This window comes from Coloeus monedula, assembly GCF_965178545.1.
Source record: "Coloeus monedula genome assembly, chromosome: W".
Classification (NCBI taxonomy): domain Eukaryota; kingdom Metazoa; phylum Chordata; class Aves; order Passeriformes; family Corvidae; genus Coloeus; species Coloeus monedula.
In genome coordinates, this window is record NC_138821.1 from 26,335,400 (window position 1) to 26,356,681 (window position 21,282).

Sequence of the window (21,282 nt, forward strand, 5' to 3'; positions counted from 1 at the left end):
GTAATCTGATGCCGTCCATCTTGCCATTTCACTCCCAGGAAATGGATCTCTTGAGCAGGTCCCTTGACTTTGCTCATCTTGATGGCAAAACTGGCTTCCAGGAGAATCTGGATGATTTTCTCTCCTTTCTCAAGCACTTCTGTTGCGGTGTTCCCCCACACAATGATGTCATCAATGTACTGCAGATGTTCTGGGGCCTCACCCTCTTCCAGTGCAGTCCGGATCAGTCCATGGCAGATGGTGGGACTGTGCTTCCACCCCGGGGCAGTCGGTTCCAGGTGTACTGCATGCCCCTCCAGGTGAAGGCAAACTGAGGCCTGCACTCTGCTGCCAGAGGAATGGAGAAAAATGCATTGGCAATGTCAGTAGTGGCGTACCACTTCGCTGCTTTGGACTCCAGCTCGTACTGGAGCTCCAACATGTCCGGCAGAGCAGCGCTCAATGGTGGAGTCACTTCATTCAAGGCACGATAGTCCACAGTCAATCTCCATTCTCCTTCCGATTTGTGCACAGGCCAAATTGGACTGTTGAAGAGTGAGTGGGTTTTGCTGATCACCCCTTGGCTCTCCAGCTCGCGGATCATCTTGTGGATGGGAATCACAGCATCTTGAGTTATCCGGTACTGTTGGTGATGCACTGTCGAGGTAGCAATTGGTACTCTTTGTTCTTCCACCTTCAGAAGGCCTACTGCAGACGGGTTCTCTGATAGTCCAGGAAAAGTGTTCAATTGCCTAATGCCCTCTGTCTCCACAGCAGCTATTCCAAAAGCCGACTTGAGTCCCTTCGGGTCTCTGAAATACCTGTTTCGGAGGAAGTCTATGCCCAAAATTCACGGGGCCTCTGGACCAGTCACAATGAGGTGTTTCTTCCACTCATTTCCAGTCAGGCTCACCTCAGCTTCCACCAGGGTCAAATTTTGTGATCCACCTGTTACACCAGCAATAGAAACAGATTCTGCCCCCACATGTTGGGATGGGATTATTGTGCACTGCGCACCAGTGTCAACCAAAGCATCATATTTTTGTGGTTCTGATGTACCAGGCCAATGAATCCACACAGTCCAAAAACACGGTTTTCCCTGGCCTCTGCCTGGCTAGAGGCAGGGCCCCTCTATGCCTGGTTATCCTTCTTTCCCTGGGCATACATCTTAGAGGTTCCTTCAAGGGGATCAGATGTGTCATCTTCTCTTCCATCATTTCTGGCAGTTCGGCTATGGGAAATTCGAGCTTCTTCCTTTTTGGTGGAACTTCCTTTCTGAGTCTTGCGCTCCTTGATGTAGGAACCCAGAGTGCAGAGAATATTTCTCTACCTGTTTTGAAGGGTTCTACCCCCCTGGACAACACTTTTTTTTACCTTCGTCCTTGGAGAAAATTGCCTACCCTCTGGGAAGAATTAGAATCTACACTGGTGTGAACTAGGTGATAGAATATTATGTAAGATTGTCACAGGGTGAAAAATTTAGAGGATTTGGGTTTGATAATATAGTAAATAGATAAAAGCAAAATACTTCAAAATGGACGATTGTTGTTCTTCTCCAGACTTTCTTCTTGTACTACTACTCCGTATTCTGCAGTAGAAGTAGTTTGGGATGATTGGATAAATAATTCTTCAGTTCCTGTCTGCGTGACAAGATGATTTATTATACATTGGTGGAAAAGTAAAAATAATGTACGCTTTTAGTGACCATTGGTTAATTTACCTTTAAAAGACTGTGTAAATCTTGATAATTTGGCATTCTCCTGCATTCTCTGCTCTGTGCTATGTCTGGGTCACGTTAAGTGGCTCTATTTCTCCGATAAGACTTAATAAACAACTATCTGAAAGTAGAGAAGGCTGAATGTCGTTCGTGTCCCGAACTCCTGGCAAAGACTCTAAATTTCTCCCTCATCAGGGGAGGTGTAATTACAGCACGGTTAGTGTCAAATGGTGCCCTGTGTGAGGATCGAAATCACGACCTTCAGATTATGAGACTGATTCCTACACTTCAATTCACGCACTCGTGCTGCCAGAGCAGAAGTGGGTTGTCTCTCTAACCTCCTCATGTTTTCCCCACTATCATACAGGAAATACCACAGCTCACTTCGTGGGATGTACCTTCTCTCTCTCTCTGTGGAACGTCTGTGTTTGGTAGCAGAATCTCTGATCTGTACCACTGAGATTTGGAGAAGGCCCTCTTTAATCTCCTTCTTGAGTTCCTGGTGATTCTTCTCTATCTTACCTTCCAATTTCTGCAGACATGTTTCCACAGCTGCGATTCTTGCATGTGTTGGGCCATGCATGGAATCTGCATATGCTCGGAGCTTCGTCGCCATATCCTGCTTGGTCTCATTCCCACCGTCATCTGGTTTCATTATTGCTAAAGGAGAAGCATATTCTTGTGGCCCAAGTCATATGAGTTTTTGCCACATCACTGCATCAACTCTGACCCTATCTGGACTCCTCAATCCTGGGTCATGTGTGTAGACAATCTCTACCACCTCTGGTTCTCAAGCGTTGGATCCCTTGTTCTATGGTCTTCCACTGGGTTTGCTGCATATAGAAATCATCTGCGCACAGATATCTTTCATTCACGCCTGTCAAAAGCCGTGTCTAGAGACTGACAGAGTCAGCCCTCCTTATCATCGCTTGGTCGATAGCCGGATCACGTGACAGGGATCCCAAATGCCTCGCTTCAGCACCGTGCAGCATTACACCATCACCTGCCGCATCCCAAATACGGACCATCCAACTTATTATGGATTCATCAGACCTTCGAGTGTAGTCCTTTCTTAGGCTGTGAAGGTCTTTTATGGGCATGGACTCAGTAATGGTTTCTGTACCTGAGTCAGTTGATGGCTTTGAGGTTCCTTCCCCCACATCATCATCATCTTTCACTGGGCGATCAGTTTTGGTTGTGTGCTTTTTCCTCGTGACGGGAGCCACTGTCAATGGCTTAGACTATCCATCTGGTTTGGCTGCAGCCTGAGTGACTGGGGTGTCTGCTGATTTATCTTCCTGCCCCTCTACCTTTACCTGCTGCTCTCCAGTACCTAGCAGTGTGCGATAGGCATATGCCAAGGCCCAGCATATTGCAATGAGCTTTTTCTCATTAGAATTGTCATTGCATTTCTCTTTCAGATATTTCCCCACCTCAGCTGGGTTCTGAATTTGTTCAGGGGGAAAGTTCCAAGTTATTGGGTCAGAGAATTTCTTCAGGATTTGGCCCATATCCTCCTATTCCCCACACCGCTCAGGATTTTCCACATCTGGGTCAGGTGTCTCATCAGTCACCCTGGAAATCTGAGTTCTGATTCTAGACAAGCTGCAAACCATATAGAGGAAGCTTAACAGATAAAATACTAGGAAGGTGGTCTCTTTAACATCCAGAGGAAACTGAACATTCTCAAAAGATAATGTATCAAATTTAAAGGGAAAGGAGATGAAAGGCTGGGAAACCCCATCTCCTTGTCTTCTAACAAACTGGGTGCAATTACTAATAAACTCCCAAAACAGTCCACTGAAACTAGGACTGGGGTTAGGACAGAGAAACCACATATCATACACACTCCGAACAACTGCCAGTACCTCCTATTATAAATCATTATCACCGAGCACAGCAAGATAGAAATCTGGATTCGTGCCCCTGCTAAAGTTACGTATCAGGGACAAGATCAGAGCAAGTTGTGGATAGGCAAACAGGCCTAGGGACCAGAAAGGCATTAGTACCTCAAGCCAGAGAGACATTATGAACTCAACCAACATGGTGACTACTTTACCCCAACACAAAGTGTAGTGGTTTAGTCCAAAATACTCATTACTGTTTATCTTCTGTGAGATAAGAATTAGGAGAAATGCAAAGCAGGCACCAAACTTGAAAGAATATACAGAAGTTTATTAACAGACCTAAAAGAGGGGAAAAAAATTATACCATACCTTCAGAACTCTCCTCCTCCCCCCACCTTCCTCCCTTCTCCCACTGACAATGTAAAAAGACAACCCTTAAGATGTTCAGTCTGTTTACCACTTCCATAATAACCTTGTTCAGTCCATTTAGAAAGAGAAGTCTCTTCTTGCTCATGCTATGAAAACAGTATCACAACGAGACAGCCGCCCACTTCCAAATATTGTTCAGTCCATTTAGGAAGAAGTCTCTCTGCTCGCGATGTGAGTCCTTTCCCCCGACTTGCAGCATCTCCCGCAACTGCTTTCGAGGGTCCACTCTTGAAGTTTTTTGGGGTACAATTTTAAGGTTGAGCCATTTAGAAACAAAAACAGAGGCCCTTCTCCTTCCCTGGGAGCAAAGGGTCTTCCTCATCTTCATCGTTAGGACTATCTCTGGGAGCATCTCTAGGAACTGAGGTTTTCTCCTTTCCCATTTGGAGCAAAAGTCCTCATCGCTTCCATCTCTCCCTGTTCAAACTTCTCATGAAATTACAGCTGCGTCAGCATCTGCCTATCTCAGCACAGGTGCTTTTGCTTACGAGTTGAACACTCCACCCCCCATATCTTCATGAAATTACAATGGGATACTCTGACATATCATAGCTTCACAACAGAATTTCAGCTTTAAGCATCTCCTCTCTCTCTTTCCTCAGGTTTTCAGCTCTTCACAGCACTAAAAGGGTTAATCTCACCTCGGCCTTGCAGCTGGAATGTAGCTTATCAAGGTGGAGAGGGGGGAGAGCCAAGCCGCTCCAGCTGCCCACAGCAAGGCAGTGGGGGGTGTTCCATGGATGGAACAGGTCCATCAACTCCAGGATAGCCGTGGCCCGGCCCGGCCTGGCCCGAGCAGGGCCTGGCCGGGCCCACGGGACCCTGCACAGGGCCTGCAGCCACCTGTCCCAGCACCGGAAACGAGAGAGAGCTTGGGGGGGGAGGGAGTTTGTCTATTCTTGTGTATCACAGAGGCGGTCACAATTTTAAGTGGCTTAAAGAATTGTCCATATTCAAAGTGGCCATCTGATAGGTTCTATTAGGTCATGGGGGGAAGCTGTAAGAAGAACATCACTTCCGAGACTCAGCTTGCTAACCTATGACACAAAGTAATTAAATCCAACCCAAAATGTAATTAGTACAGGTTTTTTCACTTTCTTTCAAGCCCTGCGTTGAGCGCCACTAATTATTTGTGCCGGTTTAGACAAATTTGGAGGAAAATATCCTCTGATAGAAGGCAGGTTACAACCAGCCCTCCCCCACCAGGTTCAAAAAAGAAAAAAATTTTCCTCTGAGAAAAGTGAAAGAGATAAAAAAACTATTTGTTTAACAAACACTCAGGAAAAGGATAATAATGCTAAATAATAAAACCTCTTGCTGTAGAGAGAAACCTGGGAAGATTTCAGAGTCCTTCTGTAGGTGTGGTCTCTCTCCTCCTCCTCAGAGCTGTGTTGGTGTGGGCCCACCTCCGGGGCCTCGGTGGAAAATTCTCTCAATGTGTTCTGATGTTGAAACAGTCCAGAAGAGAAGAAAGGAAAAATCGAAGTCCCAGGAAAACAAAGTTCAACTCTCTGCCTCCCTCTGGAGAAAAGGAGCTGAAAGCTGGCCAAAAAGCAAGAAGGGTGCTTCTTCTGCTCTTGCTACCGCAGCAGGAGAACGCAGAGGAGTGTGTATCTGTGTCCTTGAACAACTGTTTTGAAAAGTTCACACAGTTTTTCCTCTCCCTCCTCTCAGGCTCAGTTTAAAGGCACAGAAAGGCACAAAATTAATTTCTGGGCATAGAGCAGTGATAGACAATGTTTAATGCAGCTATGTTATGAATAAGCTGCTAATTCAGATCTGGACTCTCTTGAAGAATAAAATTACTTGAAACTCAAATATGTGCAATTTAGAAATTGTATCTATGTGTCTACAGGATATTGCTTGTGTTTTCTTTAAATGTATCCAGGAATTTAAATGGCATTAAAAATGCAATAAATTTGTTCTCATCTGTTTAATCTGGGCCATGTTTGTTGCCACCTAGGGACAGCAGATCTTTAAAGAGCAATTTAAGGGGATGGAAATTGGTGCTGCTTTCCTAACTGATGTATGCCTTTTTTGACTCAGAGGGCTTTTGATAGCATTTACTAACAACTTACTGGAAAGCTACCATTTGCAAATCCGGTGCTATGGAAATTAGCTAAAGCAGCTAGGTAGTTATTCGCAGGATGTATGTTCAAGGTGATTGTGGTCATTCACATGATTTTCAAATGTTTATGCAGCTAACCACACCTTGCCTCTTTGTCACTGACACCCTCCTGTTGTGTTCATGGCATCTTACTTTATTTGACCTTGCTGACTTGATCACTTAGCTAGGTTCTGATAAGTCTGTCGTGTCTTGACAGCCTGCTTCAGAGAACCATTTTCTTTAGGGGTAGGCCAGAGACTAACAACCGTGGTAGCTTTGCACCACAATACTGTCTCAGTACATGGTCTACAGAGAGGTTGATTTCACTTACAGCTGGGAAGATGGCAATCATGAAGGTGCAGGATTGCTGTTGGGGCTGTTTGTTCCATTAATACTACTAGGTGGAGGAAATCTTTATTCAAACAGAGATTAGTTAAGGAAAATAATCTGTGCCAAAGACTCTAGATTAGCAACTGGAAACAAGAGGCGTGGGTTGGATTGGAAATTGTTATTGACCTTTTACCATGGCTGTGGGATTAACTATAATGAATGATTTGGAAAAGGGTGGAGTCCACTTTATCACAATGAATTCAATAAAAATGTTCAAAATTAGTATGATTTTTGTTATAATAATTCTTGATAGTGACGATTTCCCTTAATCGTCCTTTTAAATTCTCATTTGAATTTTGTCACATCTATATTTAGATCATTAGTTTTACAGAGTGAACCAAATATATAATTCTTTTGGTTAATTTTTTTAATCAGCTGACTTAATCTAGTTTCCTCTTGCTGGCTTCCTTCTGACCTTACTATATTGCTGTAAATCTCAGACATGATATTTGATATAATTTTATTTTAATTCTTAGGCAAAAAGCTTTAAATTTCTGCTGTTTGATAATAATGTAATTAAATGTATTTAATCCCTCAGATGTCTCAGACACAATTCTAAGGCGATTGTAGACATAGTTAGCTTCAAACACTTTCACTAAAGCAATCCAGGTTTTGCCTTTAATATATAAAATCATAGAATATCCTGAGTTGGAAGGGACCCACAAGGATCATTGAAGTCCAACTCCATGTAGGAAAAGACATTTGCCCAGTTCAAAGAAAATTATTTCCTGAAAGGCAGTTGGCTAAATTATCTGGATTACAAAGTACCTTTTAAATGGAGAAAAGGAACATGCATACTCTTCTGGGTTTTGAAGATATTTCTGTTGAATTAGACAAAGTTTCTAGTTTTAGAATGCTTCAAACTTGTTACTGAGTTTGCTTTGGTTAGTCAAACTCCATCTTTAAAGAAAGCTAGTTAAAAGAATAGATGATTGTTTTTATAGAGCTTGGAAGTAATAATGATAATAGAGCTTGTGCAATGTGACTAAATAATATAGTTATTATTGAGTGAAATCAACTTTTAGGTAATGAAGAAAAATTGATTTGGGGATTGAACTGAAAAGTAACCTTCAAATCTATAAGGCATGGGAGGGTATCTGATCTGATGGTTATAGTACATAAAGACAGCTCACATGATTTTTTTTTGTGCAAGTCACCAGATGTGGGGTTTTTTTCATTTGTAATGCTACTAAATGTGAAAGCTGTTGATCACAATTGCAAAACTGTTACTTATTCTAGTGAATGTCTCTTGTCTTAAATGGAAAAGACAAGTATTATCTGTTAATTATATATTTGAACAGTTGACTGGCATACAAGAGATGATACATTTTACATAGACAATTAAGGCAGATAATGTTTGAAGACCTACTGGAAGGAGAAAGGGATGGCAAAATGACATTCTAATAAAGTATTTAGGTATTGAATGGAGCTCATGAGGACTTGAGAACAAAAATCCCAAATGCTAAATCTTACAAATTTCCCCAGTCATTGAACCATTAGGTGTTTTGTTTGGTTTTTTTTGACAGAAACACCACCTCCAGGGTATATCAGTGAAGATGGAGAAACAAATGACCTGCAGTTGAACCAAAGCATGGATACAGGTAGCTACTTTCAAAACTTGGGATTACTAGCTGTGAGCTGTGATCCCTCTGCATAGCAGCATGAATTCAGCCTAAAAGATGATGGCAATTTTCCTCTGTACAACCTGGTGTTTTCTGTTTAAAATATCACTTTCAGTCTTTAGTGAACAAATTAATATTTTGTTAGGGGAATGCTTTTAAAACATTCTGTGCCATATTAAGTACATTACATTTGTTTTGTAACGAAAGCATACAGGTCTAATTAAGTCTTCATCAGATTTTAATAGCTGATTTGTTTTAACCATCCCCAACTTTACCTTCTGAAACAGGTTAATTGAAGCAATGTCTGTTGGCCTAAACAAGTTACAGACTCTGAATTTTGAGAACCTGTCTCTTACCTCTGGCACCTTATCACTTCTGCCATGTTTCAAATCAATTCTTGTATGGAAGGCTCTATGGAAAGAGTAGTAGAAATATTAAGCATCCATGCCTTTGTATGAAAGAGTTTCTAGATTATGTGGTTGGCTTTAGACTTGGTCAAAGAACAGTTAACGTGCTGGATAAGAACATCCTGCTATGTGCTGGCAGACAAGTGTATTTGGTTAGCTAATGTTAGCAATCTTTTTCAGTTAGTTGGAATCAACTGCACCAGTTTCCGAAAGAACTGCAATATTTTCCCACTATGTGATAATGGCTACCTTAATTTAAAAAGCCTGATATCAGCAATCATTGTAGGAATGATTCTGTGCAAAGCCTCTTTGTATTTTGTCTACTAGTGCACAAATTGTGTTGGAGAGTTCATGTTTTTCTAAATTTTTTCCTTCCTCCTTCCAGGAAAAAATAATCTCAAATGAGGAAATCCAGCTTGTTCTTCTAGAGATAAACCCTCTCCTTTGAGAATAGAGGCAATATCTTGCTTGTCTCATCCACTTTTTCTTAGCTTTTTTTCCACTGAATTTGGGAAGAAGTCACTACCTTCTCACTGGGCTGAAGCACCTCTCTTATGAAGACAGGCTGAGAGAGTTGGGGTTGTCCAGCCTGGAGAAGAGAAGGCTCCAGGGAGACCTTAGAGCACCGTCCAGTACCTAAAGTGGCTACAAGAGAGCTGGAGAGGGACTTTGGACAAGGGCATGGAGTGATAGGACAAGGGGGAATGTCTTCAAACTGATAGAGGGCAGGGTTAGATTAGGTATTGGGAAGAAATTCTTTCCTGTGAAGGTGGTGAGGCACTGGCACAGGTTGTCCAGAGAAGCTGTGTCTGCCCCATCCCTGGAAGTGTTCAAGGCCAGGTTGGATGGGGCTTTAAGTAACCTGGTCTAGTGGAAGGTGTCCCTGCCCATGGCAGGGGGGTTGGAACGAGATGGTCTTGAAGGTCCCTTCCAATCCAAACCACTCTATGATTCTGTGACAAGCACATAAATAAAGTTATGTTCAGAGAGTGTGCATGAAGTGAAAGCTCTGCCAAATACAACACTAAGATGTTAATTAAGTCTTTATGAGGAGGGGTAGGGTCCCATGAGTCTGGAAAATTAAATGCAGTCTTAATTCTCATTAAGTGTGTGATATGCTGGAAAAGTGGTGTTAGGATTTCTGAGGTTTCTTATTCTGAAGAATTTCAGTGTAAAACTATATCTAGATAATGGTTATTCCTACTTATCTGAAATAACAAGAGTCATTTACTATGAAACAATCTGTATTGCTTCAACAGGATCTCCAGCAGAGCTGTCTCCTAGTAGTCTTTCTCCAGTTAATCATAGCCTGGGTAAGGTGGAAATACTTTTAATTGTTTCTCTGTGTGATGACTCTTCTTTATGTTTATATTACATTAAAACCGAAAACGTACTTTAAAAAAATAAGAACTGTATTAGGAGGAGACTGTTGGGTTGACTTCCTGATGATAAACATAATAGGGCTGGGTAAATAACTTCTTAACTACTACTCTATTTCTGTAACTGTTGAGTTCCTAGCAAAGAGAAAGAATAATATGGTTGTGTGTGCAGGACTAGCATGTATAAAATAAATAGTTTAAAGGATGTTAGCCAATCCATAGTGCTGCCCAGACTTGCTGACTCCCTTGTATATATGTTCTGCTACTCTTCTCGTGTACTGTTTCACCTGTAACTGCAACACAATCATTGGTCCCACATTAGTTGCCCACCTGCTTTGATCAGGTGCTATTGCTGTGTATTTGTATAAATGCTTCAGGAAGATCAGATTCCCCTGGGTTTGTTTAAGCAATGATGACAGAAAAATGCTGTTCAGAACGCTTAGTAAGTAATTAGGGTAGGTAAAAAGGGGAAGCAGCTCAGGAAAAGCTGAAGATGCACAGGGAAGATACTGAGCTCTCATAGGGGAGAGTAAAAGGAGCTTAGAACTACTTTTAGATAAAGAGATGGTATAAGATCTAGTGTAATACAAGGAAACATAATTTTCATATTATTTTCCTTTGTGTGGTTCAGTGTTTGATAGTTTAATCTTTTCTTTATCATTGCCAAAATGTTTGCACGTTACAGAAAAGCAACAGAAATGCCTCAACATCTGGCACTCACAGCAGCATTAGCTTAATTATTTTGCCAAGCAAAATGCAAGTACTGAACTAAATGAGCTGTGGTCAGATTAGATCACCCCTTCTTCCCCTCCTCCTTCCTTTGTGTGAAAGTCTAAATTCCATTCTGTTTACTGGAGTAGGTAAAAATGACAGCAAGTAAAATATAATTTGAGGAGATTACTGCTGTTGTTTCTGGGAGAGACAAATAGCAGGGCAGATAGATTTCTTTTCAGCATCGAATTCTGTATTAAGCTTGTTTTTTAATTTTTTTTTTTAGACTTGCAACCAGTTACGTACTCGGAGCCTGCGTTTTGGTGTTCAATAGCATATTATGAATTGAATCAGAGGGTGGGAGAAACCTTCCATGCATCCCAGCCTTCCCTGACTGTAGATGGCTTTACAGATCCATCAAATTCAGAACGATTTTGTCTAGGTTTGCTTTCCAATGTAAACAGAAATGCTACAGTGGAAATGACAAGGCGGCATATAGGTAAAGATCTCTGATCTTTAACTTCATTTTAGACATTAAATTATCTGGAATGATCCAGGTAGGATGAGCAGATCTGTGTTTTGGGTTCCTTTCACCCTTGTGCAGTCAGCCATAGAACTTCTCTCTTGTGGCTTGCCAAAGAGACCTTGATCTCTCTTCCTAAGGACAGAAGCGGAAAGATAGAGAGATCACTGCTTCTGAAATTGGGGAGAAATATAGCTGCTTCTGTTACCACAGCCTGTTGCAATTGGGAAGAGATGTAGTGATGGCTAGAGCTGAAAGGAGCTCCCTTTCCTCGATCAGTAGTCACTAAACTGGTGGTAGCAGCAGTCACACAACTGTCAGGATGCAAGCGGCACAGGAGGAAGCCACTCAACTGTAGAGGATTTCTGTTGCTCGTGTTGCTGTTCTCTGCCTTCTGGAAAAAGATGATGCACCAAAGTATCCCAAGGGGCAGGTTTTTGGCTTTCAGGCTCCTTGTTAGACTGCTCTGCCCTAGGTAGCGTTTGTATTCAGAGGTGCTTATAATTGAAATTTAAGCTTTAATTGCAAAATATTAGCATGTTGCTTAGTTTATCCTAATTTATAAAATGCAGAATGAACATTGGTAGTACTTGAATGCTTTTCTGAAATGGGAAAACCTGCAGTTAACATGCTGTTTTGACATGATTAAGATTTTCTTTGTAATGGTTAGTAAAGAATATTGTTTTCTACAATGCAGTGTCTTGGCTTTAGGTTCTTCAATAAATTACCCTTTTTTTTTCTGAATTCTTTTATTTAGCAACACTCATGAGGTTTTTTGGTTTGATTTTTAGTAAAAATTTCAATCTCTTTAGTAGAACCTTCTGATTCCCTCTATGCTAAATCCAAATGCTTGTCTAATAAAAATTTAGATGTGCAGAAGCCCAAGCTAAGCCTGTGCTAACTGATCAAAATGATCAATGATGAGGAAAAGCAAAAATGTAAGGAGCTCTCACTTTTTTTAGGAGAGCAATTCACATTTTGTTTGAAAAATTGTTTTAAAGAAAAGGGGGAATAGAAACTATGGCCTTTAAAGAGCCTGTTAACTATAAATAGCTTTCTTTGAGAGCTCAATTGTGCATTACTTATCTTCTGCTAGAAATAACCCATGCAGGGTTTTTTCCACTCAGAGAGAGAGAACAAAATCACAATGTAAAAGTGAACAATAATAATTCTTATGTTGTAATAGGGCTAAATGAAGTCCTGTTGGTTTTGTTCAAGTAGTACAGAGAAAGGGGTATGCAGTGGGTTGTGAAATAGTGTGGGTGCATGTAAGCAGAGAGTGTTGAAGTGGTACAGTGTTTTCCTTTTTTGCCATAGTGGCCTGTGCTGCTTCATATACAATGCTTTAATACTAGCACAAGTTTTAACTCTGTTGAACCTAATATTTTTATTTCAATTCTGGTATTTCTTTAAGTAAAAAGTTATTTGGTAATGAACATTGCTTTCTAATTTGTATTTGGTTACAAGCCATTACATGGCTAGAAAATTCTATCTCACTCCTGACCAAAAATTATTCTGCTTCTCCTTCAAATATTGTGTGTTCGTGGGAGGAAAAATGCGAGTTAATTGTGTTCTGCTCCTGCTACAGCTGTCAGCCCAGCACTGTTGTCCTGTAGATAATTGATGTCTGTTTCTGTTATAAAGAAAAACCTTGGCCTTCTCTGAAACAAAATACTCTCTTGTTTGTTAATCTGCTTGGGTCATATCATAACTAGAGTTCCTTTGAATTTTGCTACAGGAAGGGGAGTACGTCTGTATTACATTGGTGGAGAAGTTTTTGCTGAGTGCTTAAGTGATAGCGCTATTTTTGTTCAGAGCCCCAACTGTAATCAAAGATATGGCTGGCATCCTGCAACTGTGTGCAAAATTCCACCAGGTTAGTAGCTTACCAAAGGTCTTGTGTAAAAATATTCAGTGAATGTATTCAGTGGACATTTGCTTTCCTTTTCATAGTTTCTTCATAGTTTTGGGCTTCTGTGTATTCATTGATTGATTGTACTCTTTGGACTTTTTTTTCTTTTTAGGATGCAACCTAAAAATCTTTAATAACCAAGAATTCGCTGCTCTTCTGGCTCAATCTGTGAATCAGGGTTTTGAAGCAGTTTATCAACTTACTAGAATGTGTACCATAAGAATGAGTTTTGTTAAAGGATGGGGAGCTGAATACAGGTAAGAAACTTGTTTTTAATTTTAGAGTTAATTTTTCTTCTTTCACTAATGCACTATTTTTGTCTGGTTTGAAAGCTGTACCTACAGGCTTCTTACTGCTACTGTAGACATGCTGTCTGCAAGTTGAACCCCATATTTTCCTTTTTCTCCCTCATCAGCTATTGAGTTTTTAAGTTATAAAGACCAGAAAGTGATTTTAGTATTACAATCAGCTGTTGAGCAAGGAATGTTATCAAAGTTCTGTTTCCTCGCTTGGTTCTGCTTGCTTGCTTATTATAGAAAAATCACTGACAATATCTAGAACTTTCACAGTTTGTGCTGTGAGATTATTTGCTGCTTGTTAGATGTACAGTCATTTTGGTCTCTGTCCTGTTCTGTGTGAAGTATAATGAATTCATTAAGTTGTGGTGAGGGATGCAGTTGATAGTATCTGACAGAAAGAATTGAAGTCATTTGGAGCGCATTCTGCAGAATGAAACAGCTGGAGAACATGCATTTAAGGGATGACAAATATTTTGGAACTTGGAAAAAACTTTGTGGGAGTAAGAAGACTGTTTATGTAGTAAAACTGCTAAAAAATGTTTTGAGTGGAAAAAATAGCCTTTTATCTGATTTTTTAATATATTTCAATTGTATTCTTTATTTAAACAAATTCCTTAAACCTCTCTAGAAATTGTCCCCTGAAAGAATGAAGTCTGACATATCAATACCCTATTGTAATACATAATGACTTTTTAAAAATCCATATAATTTCTGAGGTTGAATAATGGTGTGTAGGTTCCACTCTGAATCTTGGGGGTTTGCTTTTTTTATCTGCTCTTGAAATATATGCATGTAAATAGCAGCATCAGTATGTGGGGGAGGCTTCTCAGATAAATGAAACCAATTTTGTAGAAGTCTAATTGGATGAAATGAGAAATTTGAGTAATGGAATAAATTGGTACCTCTTTGTTAGTAAAAGATACACAAAAAAGAATGTGGCTCAAGTTTAAAGAACTATTGGATTTGTCTCAAAAGAAGTATGTATACACTTACACATAATTAAATACAACATTCAAATCAGAACAGAAGAGGCTTAATCAGTCAGATTATATGGAGACAATTTGAAGTGAATGGAGTGTAAGTGCTGAATTAAAACAGTGGGGAGCCTTTTGGTAAATTTGTTTCTAAGGAGGAAGAATGTTTGTTGTTAGTAGTCTATAAACTGTTCAGAGATCATAGGATTAAAAATACTGCAGTGCAAACTCTTCCAGAACACCACAAAAACTGATTACTGGCATAATGCTGAACTAGTTACTTCGCATCTCTATTTAAGATGGTGCTAATAAAGTATTGATGCACAAAACCTGTAAGTTATGCTGCAGTTGTGATTAAAGCAAGAAGAGGTTGCTCCTGCAAACACAACCTTGAATTTAAACGAATGTAGTCTGAATTGTCAAAATAGACCAGGAGGCACTGCAAAATCCATCATTCTTGTTAAAACTTCTGTGCTTCATCATTATGTCAAAAAGGTTTCTTTTAGAACAGGCTTGGGCAAAGGCAAAGCATTACTTACACTTTATGCTATGTAGGTAAATGCATAGGTATGGCAAAGTGATACATTTTGTTTATTTACCAAGCTTATAAGCTTGGTAGACGAAATAGTTTACAACTTTTTGCTCAACATATGTTTGCTAGAATTGAGGATGGTGGTAGAAGTTCAGATCAGCAGTTGTAGTGGGTTGAGCTCAAAACCGGGCAGAAACACTAATTAAATGTAGTGGTTTTGGTTCAAAATATTCATTACTTACTTATTTTCCTTCTGTGAGATAAGAATTAGGAGAAAAGCAAAGCAGGCACAAACCTTAAACAGTTGCAGTACAATGAAAGAGTTTTATTACTAATAGAATTAAAAGTAAAGAGACAATAACAAAACAAAATTAAAGCAAATCCCCCCCCCCTCCAGCACTTCTCTCCTTTTACCTAGCTCACACAAGGGATAACAGAACATGGGATGTTAGTCAGTGTTCCAGTTCTTGAAAAGTCTCTCTCTTATACTTAAGGGAAAAAAGGGTTTTTCCTTCAGTTGCACGTGGTTCCCAAACTGCCACTAACAGCAGATCCGCCCAGAAACAAACAATCTGCTGTGTGTAGAACATCTCTCCCATGAAAAATCTCACAGTTCCTTCACACTACAAAACATGGGCCATCACATGGGGTTATTCATCTTTTTAAGGATAAGTTCTTTTGGCCTGCACACAAAGGCTTTTCTTCGCCGCAAGTCTCTAGCAGCCTCTTACTACTTCTATATAGCCTGGCATAGGCATTCTTCACAATCTTCACAGGCACACGAAGATACTCCATCCCCCCATGTTCTTCAAATGGATTAAAGAGACAAACAGTTTGTGGTATTACAGTTTCTTACCACGGCATGCAAGAAGGTTTCTTTTAAGCTGCGCGCCAGAATCGCGGCACCGCCCTCTTTTCTCCCGTCGCCATGCTCAGCTCCGTCCCACGTGACTCACTTCTCTTTCTCTCTGACTCTGACGCGGCCATGTTGAAGGGTGTTCTTGTTCAGCCTTTACGGTGGGGAAAGCCTCGCTCCCTTTGTGCTGCTGGCTGCGTGGTGTCTTCTTCAGTTCAGCACGAAGTGTGCTGGCTGCAGACAGGAGGCTCTGCCGGCTCCCGTTGACTCCGCCGGCTCCGCATGGAGAGGAGAAGGACCCGCCGGTCCCCAGAAGCCGCGCTGGATGGGTTTAGCTGTGAGCAGTCCATGGCTGGTTTTAGCTGCCTGCGGCTCTGAGGCAGTCCCCCCCAGCGACCCAGGGTCCATGCCGCAGCATTGGGAAAGGGGGAAAGGGGCAGTGGCCCCGGCCCGGCCCGGCGGGGCCGGGAGGCCCCGAGCTGCCCCCACCTCCCAGCAAGCGAGCTCCGACCAAAAGGGGAAGTCCCGCCTTTCTGTGCGGTTTAAATATGTAAATTGTGAGAAGCGTAATTGGTCTTAAAGACTGTCCATCAACTCAGGGTCAACCCAATACAGCAGTCAAGTGTTCACGTTATCACAACTATCCAGGTCTAGGATCATCTTCTGAAGAGAGTTCAGTAGAGAGGTAATTACAGCAAACAGACTTAGTGATATGAGAACTGGAAATCTGTGGGTAGAAGAGGCTGAGTTTTAGCTTTGAAACAGCTGCTAAGCAACTGTTGCTCTTTTATCAACTTCTTCCAGTGTAGTGCAAAGCTAGGGTTGTTGAACAGAACCAGTTATAAAATTCTGAGGAAGCGTGTTGTGGAACACATTGTAGGGGAGTTAACAGCATTGGAATAATGAACTTCCTTCTTTGGGAAAGGATTCGAGACTAAATGGAATTATATTTCCTGTGGTTTAGGTTGTTTCTATTGGATCACTTTATTTTGGCATAGGCATTTGAGGATAAGATAACAATGTTTTTCAGAGTGCTGAGAGTGCACAGACTCCAGCTCCTTTCTTTTCCTAGAAAATATGAAATCACTGACAAATTTGGAAATTCATCTTCTCTCTGGCTTAATTTTTCTGCCTTTTCAGTTCCTTTGTTTATATAAACAGATTTCCTTAAAGCAAAGGGTTGCAGTGCCAACAGTAAAAATGAAGGGGCTGGGTTTGTGTCTGACTAATCTGCTGCCTTTGAATCTTAATGTCTTCTTGCTTTGACTTTGGGATAGCTAGAATTACTAGGAAAAACTGGCTTAGCAACAGTAGTCTTGGCAGTCTAGTTGGGGAAAACTCCCATGCCTGGAGCAGGTACAGTGAAAAAAACAGGATTTTTCAGGCAGAGTATGTCGGATACTGATTTTTTACTTTGGAGATGAGAAGGAAAATTTTTGAACAGGTCTCTGAAACAAGGATATATGGGAGAGTGAATGAAGTTGTTTTGATTGTCAGCCCTTCAGTTTTACTGAGACTTGCTATATGGTGTTTAATTAATTCTATTGTGAAAAATTATAGGTAAATTTATATAGAAGACAACGGAAACACAATTTTTATTTTGGTTGTTTGTGTGAGAATGTTGCAGTACAAAACACATGTAGAAGTGTAAGATTACAGAAAATTGGAGATAAACGTTTTGTGTTCCTTTGAGATAGCATCAGTTAGCACAGTATAACCAAACACTGTGTTTTGACATAGTGTTTCTGACGTCTAGCAGTTTCCTTATACATTTATCTTGTCATTTGCTCCAAAAAAGCCAGACCTTATGATCATCATAGCATTGTGCTGTTTGGCCATGCTGATAGCGCAGAGTCAAGTGTTTCTATTCTGTATTTCTCAGTAATTGTCTACAAAATTCAAACCCAGTTATGCGTGCACTCTTTGAAGGTTGTGATGCAGCTGCACACAGCTGTGATGTGAACACCACATTGGTTGAACAATTTTTAGTTTTGAATTTCTTTTTAGATGTAAAGCTCTTGGTGTGGTACTTGAGGCGTACTTGAAGCAAATGCTGAAGCTCTTATTCTCCAGAGCAGAATATTCTTGATATATTATGGACAAGCATGTAATTATTGATGTGTCTTACAGATGTGGAGTGTTTTGGAGTTTTTGTTGGGGTTTTTTTTCTTCAAAGACTGTCTGAAAAAAGTTTAGTAGTAGTTATGGTAATGGTTGTGGATTTTTATCTTTCTGTGTACGAGATATAGATGGAAACAGATTTGATTATATGATGGAGAACTTTATGGTAGCTAAAGCTGCTTTCTGACTTCCCTATTCTTTATTTTCTAGGCGGCAAACAGTAACAAGCACTCCTTGCTGGATTGAACTTCATCTGAATGGACCTCTACAATGGTTGGACAAAGTATTGACTCAGATGGGCTCCCCTTCAGTACGCTGCTCCAGCATGTCGTAAAACTCCTTCCTCTGTTACCAGTGGGCTAAATATCAAGTCTAATCAACAGACTTAATATAACACCTTGTCTGTCATAGTATTTGTGTGTGGTCCCCATGAACTGTTTACTATCTAAAAAGGTTTTTAAAAAAGAAAAAAAAAGAAAAACAGCACTTGAGGTCTCATCAATTAAAGCACCTTGTGGATTCTGTTTCCTATACTCTGCTACTAGATGAAAATTTAGTGTATAGAAATGTCTTTGTCAGAAAGATGGGACTGTTCTCAAGACTCTTCATGGTGTTTTTATTAGGTTTATAATTGAGTGTCCTAATGGTTTATCAATAACATGAATAACTAAGTATATGTATAGGTAATGCCTCATGATCTTAAATATCACAGTATTGTGCTGTTCTACATTTTAGTTCCCATAAATAGTTGTTTGGGTTTTTTTGATTTAGGTAAATCTCTTATAAAATTCCAAGACTCTACTCCCTTATTCTTTTATATTTTTTTTATATAAGCAGATTTTTGAGTTGTCCTAAACATAAAAAGCTCAACTTTTTGCTGCCTTCTTAAAGAAAATCCCTCAATTGGAAGGGAAAGAAATGTCTTGAGATTCATCTGTGAAATCTTAAGATATTTTATATACTTAATGGGGCCTAAATCAATTCATATTATAAATTCCAAGTATCCATCACACTAAGAATCTACTTTTCTCTACCCATCTGAGTTGATGAATCTGGTGCCAGCATTATTGCTGGCAATGGTGTAATTTGGGACTTTTTTGTTTACCTTGAATCATTGAAGTCAGTGGTTTTTCTCATGGAATGAGAATTTATCATAGCATTGGATACTGGATTAAGTACACAAGGTTATTGGCTTACCCCTTACATCTGTATTTTTTCATTGAACAGATGTCACTAAAAATCGTGGGTTTTAGTTTTTGGAGGTAAATACCTTGAAAAACTCTTTCCCAAGGTAAACTACTTTTTCATATAGGTTTTTAATAGATGCATCTTCTTAATATATTTCAGTAACAGATTTTAAATTTCTGATCTGTGTGGCTTTGTATAGCTTACTTGCATACCAGATCATACACATTCATTGTCATAATGGGTCTTGTTATCAAAAGTAGTTGCTTCTGCAAAACCTCTAGGATAGTGGTTGCTGAGGTATGACCAGCAAAGGAGGACTTCTAGGTTCTTTGCGACAGTGCATGTTATTGTGAACCCTTGGACACTACAGCTGCACCATAATAAAAATATTCTGAAATATATTCTACAAATAAGTCTGGGTTGGGGATGGGTTGGGAAGCTGTATAGAAGGGTTATTCTGACTTGAAAAATATATATCTTACTAACAAGCTTGTGATCTAGCTGTCATTCTTTTGTTATTGTGGCAGTAGCAGGATTGTCTTTGTCTGTTTTTCCCATTGTTTCATCCATTGCACTAGTACTGTACTTTGTAAGTACAGCTAGTGATAGCTTTTAGAACAAAAATGGGGCCAGTGTTACAGCTTTTAATCTGTTAACTGAATTGACAATAGTGATGGATATTTTTATGCCATAATGACTAGGGCATAGAAGCAATACCAAAAATCAAGCCTTGAAAAAGTGGGCCAGACACCTTTCAAAAATTGGCAAAGCCGTTACCAATTTATGCTAGTTTTACCACTAGACTAATGTATTGGTAGAACTTGTGAACCAAGAAATAAGCTTCATGTGTGTTGCATTTGCCTAATATGTGAATACACTAATAAAACTTTTAATTCTCATGATGGTTGGGTTTTTTATTAATTGCTGTCTATATTTTCTGTTGAAGGTTAGGAGTCATTCTAACCCACCCAAATAAATGGCACAACTGTCCTGCATGTTGTGGCTGGAAAGGTATAGTTTAGATGTTAAAATCACTTCTCATACAGCCGTTGTGCAGGTTCTGGATCTATGTGTGTTTAGTGATACAGATTTCTGCTCTCAATCAAGTTTATTAAAGCAGTTGCTTTTTCCTACCACAATCAAATTGCATTCTACTAGCCCAGATGATTATTTTCACCTGTGAAACAGATAAGAGCAACTTGTCTGGGTGAAAGACTCCCATTGCATTTATGAGCAGTTTGCAACTTGAATCAGTTGGATAACCTAATTTTGTAGTCCTCTTGCTGTGGATTTCTGTATGTGTTCTTTCAGTTATGGCAATATTACTTGCTTTGCCTTGAACATTGTAATTAATAACCTTGACCATACCCTTTTTTTGGTGGGCACTTCCAAGTAGACAAGGACACCGCAGACATTATCTGTGGACCTGTGGTGCTGCCTGCATGCAAGGCGATCTCAGTCTATGTAGGTCATTTTTTTAAACTTCTGTTAGTACCACTAAGACATTGTCACCTGCAATTGATGTTTCAGCCACAGCTTAGTGGCACAAGGGAATTTATCTGCATTTGAAACATTTGCTTGCCTGTATTTCATTTAAATTCTTTTGTCAGTTCTTGAGTAACTTTACCTACTCCTGTTTCTTAATCCAGTGCCTTTCTGACTTATCCCACTGCTGTTCTGCTCTTCAAAATCTGACCAGTGCCTGCTCAAGCATCTTAATGCGGAATGCCTGTGGTATGTAAGGAATGTGACTTCATCCCTCTTCTCTTCTGCCAAAGTACTGATGTCCAAAGTACATATGAAGAGTAATTTTTTTTTTCAATGAGGCTGTTTTGTAAAATAAAATAGTTACCAAGCAGGGAGTACTCAAATGGAGATGCTTAACGTATGGGTAGCCAGCTGCTTATCTGTATTGTGAAGCTGGAAAAACTCTGTATGTAATTGGTGCCTTAAGTTTGGACTGTGATTCTGTGACCCTGGTTTCTGATCTCTCTCTTGTCACTAGCCCTGTCTGAGCTTGATTTTCATAGTATTGCCAAAGCCAAATAATCAAAAATCAGATAGTTGATGTAAAAACCCAGGCCTAAAAATTATTTTTGAGTTGCCTTTTGGCAACTTGGGTATGCTGAGCTAACATTTAAGAACCCTTTTCCCTCCAAAGAAAAACTTGATTTCATTTCAATGTTGTTTCAGGGCTGAGGCTTTGAGAACAATGTCAAATGCCTGGACTCTTGTGGCTTTAAATTGTGAGAATTGATAGTAGAGCATTTTCTCTGTGTATTTCCCCCT

General features: G+C 40.0%; 1 protein-coding gene across 5 annotated transcripts in view; it reads left to right on the forward strand.

Annotated features, from left to right (window-relative positions):
• Window positions 1-20,935, forward strand: part of LOC309584611 (mothers against decapentaplegic homolog 2-like) — a 104,713-nt gene extending 83,778 nt beyond the window's left edge. Inside the window, exons 6-13 of one of the 5 annotated variants that reach the window (XM_082300727.1) lie at window positions 7,996-8,070; window positions 9,758-9,811; window positions 10,875-11,087; window positions 12,850-12,987; window positions 13,136-13,280; window positions 18,016-18,115; window positions 19,940-20,004; window positions 20,643-20,701. In XM_082300727.1, coding sequence (XP_082156853.1) covers window positions 7,996-8,070; window positions 9,758-9,811; window positions 10,875-11,087; window positions 12,850-12,987; window positions 13,136-13,280; window positions 18,016-18,115; window positions 19,940-19,969 — 755 coding nt within the window. In that variant the 3' untranslated portion in view covers window positions 19,970-20,004; window positions 20,643-20,701. Of the gene's footprint in view, window positions 1-7,995; window positions 8,071-9,757; window positions 9,812-10,874; window positions 11,088-12,849; window positions 12,988-13,135; window positions 13,281-18,015; window positions 19,465-19,939; window positions 20,005-20,642 lie in introns of those variants that run through there. The other 4 variants (XM_082300730.1, XM_082300726.1, XM_082300729.1 and 1 more) reach the window with 4 other exon arrangements.
• Window positions 20,936-21,282: the final 347 nt, after the last annotated feature.